The sequence below is a fragment of the Puntigrus tetrazona genome, chromosome 23, assembly GCF_018831695.1.
Source record: "Puntigrus tetrazona isolate hp1 chromosome 23, ASM1883169v1, whole genome shotgun sequence".
NCBI classification, from domain to species: Eukaryota; Metazoa; Chordata; class Actinopteri; order Cypriniformes; family Cyprinidae; genus Puntigrus; species Puntigrus tetrazona.
The window spans coordinates 1,383,396-1,395,313 of NC_056721.1; the positions used below are offsets into that span (position 1 = coordinate 1,383,396).

General features: G+C 38.8%; 1 protein-coding gene across 1 annotated transcript in view; it reads left to right on the forward strand.

Moving 5' to 3' along the window:
* The window catches only part of LOC122328894 (IQ motif and SEC7 domain-containing protein 1-like), a 14,634-nt gene extending 4,884 nt beyond the window's left edge, over window positions 1-9,750 (forward strand). The window contains exons 8-13 of the mRNA XM_043224955.1: window positions 236-367; window positions 651-750; window positions 1,103-1,264; window positions 1,451-1,627; window positions 3,750-3,799; window positions 5,965-9,750. Of these exons, the coding sequence (XP_043080890.1) occupies window positions 236-367; window positions 651-750; window positions 1,103-1,264; window positions 1,451-1,627; window positions 3,750-3,799; window positions 5,965-6,504 (1,161 nt within the window). The 3' untranslated portion in view covers window positions 6,505-9,750. The remainder of the gene's footprint in view (window positions 1-235; window positions 368-650; window positions 751-1,102; window positions 1,265-1,450; window positions 1,628-3,749; window positions 3,800-5,964) is intronic.
* The last annotated feature ends 2,168 nt before the right edge of the window (window positions 9,751-11,918 follow it).

Below are 11,918 nucleotides of genomic sequence, written 5' to 3' on the forward strand. Positions count from 1 at the left end.
TATATATATATATATACACACAGATCTTACTGCACATTGCATTTTGGGATACAGTATTTTATGCAGCAGTCTCTTGTAGTACATTGAAGTCATCTTCTTATTTTATTCAGTCAGCAAATATACACACTCTGTACAGTATATGTACTATATACAGCAGCAATAGCAAATCATACGCTTGCGTGGTATATATTCAATAAATCAATCAATATTCAATAAATCAATATTTGTGTCTCACACACAGGTCCTGTCTCTACCACATCGCAGGCTGGTATGTTACTGCAGGCTGTTTGAAGTGCCAGACCCTAACAAACCTCAGAAACTGGGTCTCCATCAGAGAGAAATCTTCCTATTCAATGACCTTTTAGTGGTAAGAAAGCACACACATCTTCGCCCATGATGCAACAGAATGATGCCAAAATGAGGCCGAGCAGACTTATATCATAACCTTTTTTTGTTATGTTGTTATGTTCTTGTTGTTATGGTTGCGTAATGGTCAGCAAGACACTTTTAGTCCAATTCTAGGTCAGCAATTGTGTACGTCATGTGTCCATGATCAGAAAGTGTTACTCAGCTTTTCCAAATGCTCAAAGAATAGAGCCAAGGATAATTAGGAACAGATGGGGTCCTAATGTGACATTCTTTCAATTCAGGTCACTAAGATTTTCCAGAAGAAGAAGAATTCGGTGACGTACAGCTTCAGGCAGTCCTTTTCTCTATACGGGATGCAGGTGCTTCTTTTTGAAAACCAGTGTAAGTACCCTCAGTGAAGGGTCAAAGCCCTTCTGACCCCATGTCGTTTACCTTGTTAGTACAGTTTGATCGTGCTAGCATGTTGAGTAAAAACCAGGCTTTTCACTTTACAGGAAAACATAAAACCTGGTGTTAAAGGTCATAAAATACTTCTGCTTTTGATTGAAAACAAATTAATTCTCAGAGTATTGTGTATTACGATGGATTTTCTCACCCAAAGATTAAAATATCTGTCATACGCCATTGCGAAATGTGAGAATATTGATCAGTGCGTCCCTCTGAAAAGGGCACGTCTGAGTGCTGTCATGATCCACCAGTCTGTAAATATTTCTCTCCCGCTGCTGCTTTTCAGATTACCCCAATGGAGTGCGTCTCACTTCAGCTCTTCCAGGCGCAGACATTAAGGTTCTCATTAACTTCAACGCCCCCAACCCGCAAGACCGCAAAAAGTTCACAGATGACCTGCGGGAGTCCATCGCAGAGGTGCAGGAGATGGAGAAGTACAGAATAGAGTGTAAGCCTCTCTTATAATACGTTATTTTAAAAGGAGTGACCACGATAGTCCACAGAAGAAAGAAAGCCATAAGCGGCTTGAGCAGTGTGCTGGTTTTTCACACAGCAAACCATGTCTAATGTGCCTAAAAGAAGTGAAATGTGTGTGAAATGACATGATCATTGAAGCCGACTTCTTTTTATGCAGCCGAACTGGAAAAGCAGAAAGGTGTGGTACGTCCCAGCATTTCCCAGAGCTCGGGGCTGAAGAAAGAGACAGGAAACGGCAATCTGAGTCGCACCAGCCTGGATGACAGCTATGCCATGGGTGAAGGCCTGAAGAGAAGTGCCCTCAGCAGCTCCTTACGTGACCTTTCAGATGCAGGTGAGTGTGTAGACCCACACGAGACATGCCATGTATTTCTGGCCTTATCTGTCACAAACGATGATTCTTTTTTTACAGTCTTGTCCAAACAATACTTCGCCTCTTGCCAAAGTAGAGCGCTGAATGCTTGCTTCTAAATTGGTGTTTGTCCACAACTATTGGTGAAGCCTCAGTTTTGTGTCTATTAGAGCTGGGTGATGAGTAACATATTCACAGATTGTATTGCCATGGTTATTTTAATTGTTTAATGTGCTTTTATTTAACTGTTAGTATTCCTAGAGTCTTTGTCATTGGACTAGTTTTGAGGTCCTTGTCTACTATGCAAAATCATGCTTTGATTGTTTTCACTAAATCTTTACCAGTGTTATTAACTAAAGAAATATAGAAATATTAGTTTTCAGTACTAAATTTAAATATAGCTTAAATGAAATATAAATATTTAATAAATGTACACAAGTGTTGCATTGTCTACAAAAAATTTGAAAAAAAAATAAATTATATATAGTAATAAATGTTTTTATTGTGTAAAAGTAATACTAAAATAACACTTTTAGCAAATATCAGGCTATATATATATTAAGCTATCTGTCTATATTTTATAGTCAGCTTTATTTTGTTTGAAATGTAATATAATTGTAATATGTCTAATATAAATGCTGAAAAAAATCTGAATAGTAATAACCTGTCACCCAGCCCTATTATGAATGTCCTTTGCCGTGGCTAATGAAGCTAGATGCATCCTGACAAACATTATCTTCCAAATTAGTTGTTTTTTCCCACTCTATAATTGAACCTTCACACAATTCACAAGCTGTGATATCTTCTCACCCTATCTAGCGGGTCATTTTGAGCCCTAAACATGGCAGTCACTACACAGAAATAAAATGGATAGTGTGACCCCACATGCTTTCTCTGTTAGAACAAACATTTAACAGCACAGTCACGCTCCATAAGTGTGAATTGCACTCCACCAAGCTGGCTGCTGAGCCTGACAGCAGGAGTCACGACACATGTGAACTAGAGAGATGTCTGGCAAAGCAGTTAATATCCCATTCCAGCGGTCCTCTACAGTGAAAACAGCTCTGAAAATGTGCGCAGTGTGCTTTAATTATTGCATTAAAGAAACAGTTCACCCAAAAATAAAAACTTGCTGGAAATTGACTATGTAGGATATAGAGAAGTTTGTTCTTCATCGGAACAGATTTGGAGAAATGTAGCATTACATCACTTGCTCACTCTGCAGGGAATGGGTGCCGTCGCAATTAGAGACTCTAGTGAAAAAAGCCATCTTGTCTGAATCAAGAGAGAAATATGCAACCACCAAGAACCATTTATAGGTAAAAACCATTCTAAACTTTCAGTGGATTTTGATGTGGAATGATTTTGGGCTTTTTCACTGGCAAAAACATTATTAAGGATTAATAATGTTTTATATAATAGCACGTAACTTGACTTCAATCATTAATTTTTTTCTTAACAAACTTGTACTCATACTGTGTACTTTCTTAAAAAGCATAGATGTTAAATAATGGACGTGTGGATTGCTTGTCATTTGGGCAAGTGATGTAATGCTAAACTTCTCCAAACCTGTTCCAATGCAAAAGCAGACTCATCTATATTTTCAGCAAATATATATTTTTAAAGACGAAACTACTCGTATAGCAGTTAATAACTCACCTAACACTGACATTCAATCATTCAGTTCTTTATATTATTTAGAAAATTGACAAAGGTTTCATAACGCCAGTCTAGGCTGCCACATTTGTATTTGTCCATACATCAGAAATGATTTTGCTTGTTTTTGTTCAGTTGCTGCTACGATCTTGTGTAGGGATTTCAGTTCGTAGTCATCAAACCCCAATTTGCTTAAGACTCTTGAAGATGTTGAAGATGTAGCTTTATGCTTAGCGATCTTAGGACCAGTATACCCTCATCCTTTGGCCCTTTAAAAGCTCCTGACCCACCTGGCTCTACCCTCCCTCCCTTTCCGGACAACGGCTGCTTGCTTCGTGTCTCAATAGCGCCCCTGTAGGCAGGCAGGATATATATGCCTCTACTCACGCCTCTATATATCTGACTGTTCGAGCGTGCTCTAATCTATCATATTGCATGTCTCGCTCAGGCAAGCGGGGGCGCCGCAGCAGTGCAGGATCTCTAGACAGCAATATGGAAGTAAGTACCGTGATATAGGACGCAAGAACCTACAACAGGCCGCTATTCTGTGTGACAATGTTGCATTTTGAAACTGCAACTTTGCTTCATTTGTTTCTCTGGTCTGTCCGCCATCTTTTCTTTTTGGTTGCTTCTTTGCTCAGTAGTTTCCACTGTCTGTGTGTGTGTGGTGTTGTTTTTGGACTAAGTAGGCCACCCTGCATGCATGGGCTGCCTGTTCCTGTGGAGCTTATGTGGAATGACGGGGAATTCTGCCCCCGTGGCTCTCATCACATATCATAACATCTCCACGGTCCAACTTAGTCAGCATGACTCAACTAATGCAAACATCCCAAGTCACGTACCGTGGGCTTTGTGTCTTTTTATTTTGTAAATGGTTTCGATTTGATTCCTGATGGCATGTTTCACTTGGCCGTTGCAAGTGAACAATTGAATGTTGCACCTGAGCACTTCAAAATGTGCAAGTCTTCATTTCCTCACCAATCTCCAACCACTTGGCCTCTTCCTTTGCAGCCCTAAGCACCTTTTACCCCTCGGAATGCCTTGAAATAATTTCCCATCTGTGTGCGAATAAGCATAATAAACATGAGGGAGTTTAGCAAAGGTGTTGCTTTAATAGACTGGATTTGGAATCTCACCCATTACGTCTGTATAGGGTATCATATTTGCCAGTTTGTTTGGCGACCCATCCTGGAATGCAGGATAAGCCCATATGCTTGCTTTAACATTACTAAAGGCTCACTAACTCAATCTTGCCTGTTTCAGCTTTTGCATGTGATGCATGGCTTTCAGGGATTTACTTCAGTCTTTTATAAATGCATTAACTGCTGATGGATGGTCATGATGTCTTGCTTGAGTGCTGTGTCCTTGTTTTATAATACTGACATAAATGGAATTATTTACTTTTATGTGATACTATATTGGGTATTAAATTTGCATTTCCTTTTGGTAGGTATTCCACTACTACCGTTCAAAAGTTTGGCTAGAGAAATGCTATTAAAGAAAGGCTATTAAAGAAATGCAAGGATGCATGTAAAATGTTATAACAGACTTCTGTTTAAAATAAAATGCTGTTCTTTTTTTCATAAAAGAGTCCTGAATAAAAAGAACAGAAAAAAGAATCATGGTTTTCACAAAAATGTGACAATGAGTAATGGAAAATTCATCACAAGAATAAATTACATTTTAAAATACAATATTAATACAGAAAACGGTTCTTTTCGATTGCAATAAAATTTGAACATTTTATTTATGCAGCTTTTGTGTTTTGCTTCAGTAAATGCAGCCTCTGTGTGTGGAAGAGACTTCTTTCTGAAAAACATTTAAATAAAAAATCGTACCAACCCCAAACTTTTGAATGGTAGAGTATATAATAGTCAACATTTGAAGTGGATAAAAATAAATTCTTTTTGTTTCACCTCCCTAATAATTACATATTCCATATATTTTAAATAATACAAAATATACAGTAGTCAACATTTGAAGTGGATAAAAAAAATAGCAAAGTTTCCCTAAGAAAAGAGCACATTTTAGTTTTATGTTTAGGACAACTTGAATGTTTTTGATCCACTTCAAATGTTGACAACTGTATATTGTGTATTATTTAAAATATATGGAATATGTCATTATTAGGGAGGTGAAACAAATAGAATTTGTTAAAATCATTTTTCACTTGTGTTTTTTTTTAACTTAACATATATACAAAAAAACTTGCGTTTTATTACTAAAGATTTCATATGACACAGCTTTGTTCTGAATATGTTTATAACTACACATTGCTTTATGAAGTCTTTCTTTTATGCTTCTTTTTGATTTGAAAATAATAATGACTTAAGTTCAAGAATCAAATGATTCATTCATTGAGCCACTAGACTGATTCAAACCAACTCATGAGTTCACAACTCGTTCCTTACATGACTGGGAGTCTTTTTAATCATTTATGGTTTATTCATGGTAAATAAGTTCACCGAGAACCTGTTAATAAAACCAAATGTCATGAACATTTCTGTTTTTTGTTTTATTTTTGAAAACAGAAAAATTGATTCCCAACCCTAATGATTACACATTTAATTTAGGCCAAATGAACGTGTGCTGTTGACCCATCAAGCATGCTGAAAAACCTTGTGTTTAACTTTCCATTCTCTCTCTCCCTCGTCCTCCTGCAGGGGTCCATCATTAGCAGCCCCCACATACGGCGTCGAGCCACTTCCAGCCGCGACTGCCCCTCTCGTCAGCAGTCCATCCCCAACTCCTCTTCTCTCCTGGGCTCTCTGTTCGGCACCAAGCGGGGCAAGTCGCCCTCTCTGCCTCCCCAGCCCTCGCACCCCTCCCACCCGACACTCATTTCTCACACCCCGCATCCTACCAACCTGCACCACACGGCCCGCGAGGGCGTCACCGAGACCCAAGCCCAGATGCACCCCCACCACGCTCAGTTTTGCCACATGCAGAATCCTCCTCCGTACCACCACCATCATCACTACCACCCCCCAGCGCACATTCAACACCCGCCCCACCAGTACCACCCCCCGCCCGGCCCCTCGTCCTCTCACAGCCACTCGCATGGCCCCCACAGCCACGGGCCACACCCCTCGCACCCCTCCCACTCCCAGCATGCACCTCACCACCACAGCCAGCCGCCGGCTCCTCCTCCGGCGGCCAGCAGCACCAAGCCCAAACACAGCGGCATCAGCACTGTGGTTTGAGCCCTTCCTTGAACTCTTTCCGCTAGGGAATTGGGACTGTTTTTGGCGGGGTGACCGTTGGGCCTCTCTTTAGATTGTGACGTGCAATGGATTGTCGCTGCCTACAAGGACACGAACAAAAGGGCACCATGACTCACGTTTCAACTCATCCAGCACCCGTTTCCTCTGGAAGGGGGAGCCACACTGTGTAGCACCGGCCTTCTCTTTTGGGGCGGCTAGAACTCAAATCATCAGTTCTTACCAGTCATCGCTCAAGCTGTAGAGCCCCAGATAAAGCTGCTGCTGCTTCTTTTAGGCTCGATTTTAGAGACCCTCAGTCCTCTCGACTTTCAGGCGGTGAAGCAAGAGCATGCGCAAAAGACCGTGGCAACTGTTTTCTTGTACTTAATTACCTAAATGCATTATCAAATAGCCTGCTTGTTAGTTTGCAGAAACTAAAGTACGGTTTGAGTCGGTCACAACGAGCGGTGTTCCAGTATTTAATGTAGCTGTAGACCACACATTTCTGTGATATAGTTAGGGGACTATAACGTGCCAATTATTCCAAAAAAAAAAAAAAGAAAAAGAAAGAAAACGAAAAAAGATTTGCTTTGTGTATGTCGTGCATATAGTATTTTGTAAAATAATAATAATAATATTAGCAGCTATTATTATTATTGTTATAGGACAAAAATGATCCGACGCCTCAGATCTCAAAATCTCAGTATTCTCTGTGTACTCTCGACGTAGGAGTTACTAGTTTTCACTGATACTGAACTCGGTAGGTGGCCAGTTGAATAACATGGAAATTATTGGTTGCCTTGGACTCTCCCGGAATCTCCGGCTTGTGTTGGCTCCGCCTCCTTCGGGATCTACGTAGCGCAAACCAATCACAGGGACTGTGGGAAGGGTGAGGGCGGAACAGGGGAGCTCATGGATGGATCCTCCACGGCCTCGACTCTTCAGTCCCGGCCACTGCTGCAACATGGTTTTATTTTTTTAACTATTTTTTTAGAGATGAATAAATCAATATGAAATAAATGTACATTTGAAGATGTTTATGGTAAAGCCGGTGTGGTTGGAGAAGGCTATTTTGTCGTCTAACATTAGGGGTCGTGCTTGGGTCGGAGGAAAGCCAGAGCTGATGGAATTCTCTCCCCATATTTCAAGAGTTAGTTTGTGCAGAGATGTTGATTTTTCTCAGCAGGCTGAGCGTGTGCCCTCTTCTGTGTGGAAATGAAGTAGATTTGATACATATTCTTCTGTCCTCCTGTGAGAATGCCTTTCACTTGCTCAGAAACACAGCTAATGTAATGTAATCTAATGTAATGTAAACTGCATATAATATGTAGCAGTGGGTCGGTCGAATGAACGGATTTGGACATGTTTTTTCACACATATCCCCTTTCTCGGTTCAATTTTTGACTTGTTTTATACTGTAAGTAGGTAAATGGTGACGGAGCTGTGATTCGATGTAATAGTTTCGTGTGTTGATGCTCTTTTAACTCAAGTACAGAGCTTCTGAACAGCACTTGTCTTTGTAAATAATCACTTAATGTACAGAATCCATGGCTGAAATGAGCTCGCTCTCTTATACAAGACCAGTGTCAGCACATTTGCTGTGCGTTTTTTTTTCTTTTTTCTCTGACTTTCTTTCTTTTTTTATTAATTAATCATGTGCAATATGTATGTTTCAGTTTTGTAAATTCAGCCAGTTGGCTGGTTGCTCGTTTTGTTTGTCGTTTCTGTTATCATATTTCCAATATCATACGTCAAACCCTATATTATTTCTCGCCCCCCACCGACATCTCGTTCTCCCTGGTCTCTGTTTTACCTGCAACCTTCAGTCAGGAATGTCAACTAAAGTACTCTTGCATGTATATTGTACAAAATATTCTCTAGATATTGCATATTTCCAGAGATATTATCAGTGTTACAGTTGACCGTTGTTAAATGAGTGATGATGATGATGATGATGAACATATTAAAATCTGTAGACTTCTCTTCATTCGAAATGTCTTTATCCTGTTTCGTACCGAAATAGATTTAATTAGGAGACATCTGTTTATTGTTTATCTGGGCTTTTTCAAAAATCGAACACTGAACGTCAAATAGTTGATAAAGGAAAATATTAGCTGGTAGCCTAATTGTAATGAAGTGCCGCCGGGGCACATTCGTATAATAATAATAAAAATAATAATAGAAGCTTACAGATAATAGAGCATAAATCTGTGTTTATGTCATTATCATAACCTGGCTTGTTCCCAAAATGCACTGAGGCCAGTAATTTGTACAGTACAGCATTAATCAGATTAGGACAACCCTTCTCTGTGTACAGATGCGATCACCCGAAGCAATTTCTGACTATACATACCACCACAACTGTCAAGAAAATGTCTCTTTCGTTTTTTGTTTTTCTGTCTTTCTTTCTGTTTTTTTTTTTTTAGGTTTTTCACCTTTGTGTTGAATGTTTTTTTATGGATTTCAGTGCAGTGTATTGTAAATGTATCGTGGTGCTTCAGCTTTGTACAGTACAGTACTGGACGGTCAAGTCAAAACGTCACAAAGCTTTGCATGCAGCTGATGCCTAGCACCTCTGGTTGAAATGTGAGCTTATTTAAAAATGAAGAAATGTGCTTTCTTTTTACTACTTTTTTTTTCTCTCATCTTTTGTTTGTTTGATTGTTTTGGGTTTTTTTTTTTAAAGTGATGTTGGCTTGCTGTTACATTTTATGCTGTGCCACTGCATTTCGGCATGTATATCACTCATTACACTTCATTTTTTCTTTTCTGTAAAAAGCCTGTGTCGCTGTATATATCACGAACCAATGTGAGAAAATAGAAAAAAAAAAGCATATCGTATATAAATCTAATATGGATGATAAAGGGAAAGTGTAAGGGTAGGGGGTTGGGTTGACGTGTACATAGTCTGTATAATACTTTTTTGTTTTTCGCTCAGCCATCGCATTGACGGTGTAGTCCTTTTTCACCTTAAAGAGACTCATATTAACATGACACTGCTTCTGCTACCAAATGTACTTTCGAATTTGTCATAGGATCTTCTTTAATAAGCCGACTGTTACATAACTCTCATCGCCTTTCATGTGCGTCCACTCATACATTTCATTTTTTTAATTACCAAACAAAGAGAGGATGGTTTTAATATGCATTCTGTTTCTAAGTAGATGATGAGACCCTATTGATGTTTAACTATAACTGTGACCATGTTGAGAACATGAAATAAAACAATATACCGTAAAATTCTAACTTGTATTGTTCTCTATTTAAGCACGCACTATGTTGAAGTAAATGTTTCCAAGTCTTTAGAGTCTTCTGTGAATCTCAAAATGCATTTATGAATACATTGTAGTTATATATGAACCATAAGAAATGGCCTTCAAAACTCTCCAAACTGAATTACTGGTACATTTGAGTCAGCTAGGTCATTGCGTACCTGGCTTTATGAAAGGTTTGCTGGTTCTCAGAATTCTTGCAACAGTCTTTATCACTCTTGACATTTTTTTAATTCATACATTTCGTTTAATAGTGATCAAACTAAAGCGTTTTGTGAATAACTTCTTTTCATGAGCTTTGATGAACTGGTTTATTAGCATCTTTATATTTGTGGATGTCAAACTCAAGGTCATTACATCCTCCTTTATGCACTGGCATCCATTCGTGAGGTCAGAATTAGGAGCCAAATGCTTTAAAAAATATACTAAATAATGTCCAAATGTCAGTAAGGTTCTTCTTATTTCTGCAAGGACAAAAAATATATATATTAAAAAGGGACAACAAAGTATATCTATTCCAAATAAATGCTATACTTTTTAATTCTTTGGAAAAATATTGAGCCGTTTTCACCATTACTTATTAAGTAACATCGGCATATTATAATTATTTCTGAAGGATCATGTGACAATGAAGAATGGAGTAATGATGCTGGCAATTCAGCTTTGCCATCAAAGGAATAAATTAGTCTTAAGATTTATTACAGTAGAAAAGGGTTAAGTTACGTTGTAATGATATTTTGCAATATTACTGTTGTGTACTGTGTTTTTGAATCAAAAACAGCCTTGGAAAGCGTAAGAGACTTATTTGAAAAATGTTCAAAAATCTCACCAACCCCAACAGTAATCTTAAAGGTGAAATCCTCGAGATTTGTGTTTCCGTAAATAAAATGCACAACGCATAAGTTGTGAGTGACTGAATAAACTCTTTTTTATGCATGTGACCTATAGACAGGTGGTGAGAAAGAGACAGACTCCGTGCCCTTTTTGTCTGTGTCTGTCTGGCCTGCTGTAGGCTATAAATAGAGCAGCTTTGAGGGTTAAATCCTCATTGGCAACACTAACGGCTGCGTCGCTGCCCAGAGAAGGACTGGAAGGAAAGAGACCCGCCGAGCTGCTCGTTACTGTTATTTCAGTGATATGTGAAGCCAGAAATTCACCTAAATCCGAGCAAAGACTGTGATGAAATCAGAGACCAGAGAGAATCGACGATCGACGTATTCACTCTGCATTGAAATGAATCATTTGTGTAGTGCAGCTAAACGGTGACCTCTGCAGGACACGAGGGGAACTGCAGCCGAGCGGAGTCGTGTCGTCATCAATGAGCGACGAAAATAGGTGAAAGGTGTTTCAGTCAGTCCTGGGGTGGTTGGGGTGAGTATCTGCGTTGAAGATGAACCTGAACAAACTTACTGTTTTGTCGAGATCGGTCAAACTTGGGAGAAATTTGTTTGCCGCACGAGTCGCGCAAAAAGGTGTGCATCACTTTCAGTCGCGACGCTGCATTAGCTCCAGCGCGAGGAGTTTGGCATATGCCAAAGATCTGTTCTTGGGCAAAGTAAACAAGGTAATGTCAACAAACCACAGAATAATTTGTTGCTTTATTTTGTGTACATAACTGACGTACCTATTAAAATGTGAAACCACTTGAGCAAGGTCAAGGACTCTTATATTCTTATATGATAGCGACAATAATGCACGTTCATACTATTTATAGTAATTAAAGTGGGTGGTTTAAATAGGACTGCTTTGTTACTGTACATTAAAAGTGTATATATATTTACGTCTTTTAGACTGAAGTCTTTCCCTACCCAGAAATCAGTAATGAAGAATTAGAGGAAATAAACCAACTTGTTCTGCCTGTGGAAAAGTTTTTCAGTGAAGATGGTGGGTGCAAAGCAAGCATGTTTTAATGAGTTTAATTATTGTGAGGTCTCTCTTCATATATTATGGCACGTATATGCGTATTGGCTTGTGTTCATCTTGGAAAAAATCTCCCTGTGATCACATTCATTCATAAAAAAAAATCATTTTAGCACTTTTAAATGTAGTTAGTTCACGATTTATAATTAAAACTTATATGCTTTTCTCATTTATCTACATATGTGTGTGTATCTCTCTCTCTCTCTCTATATATATATATGT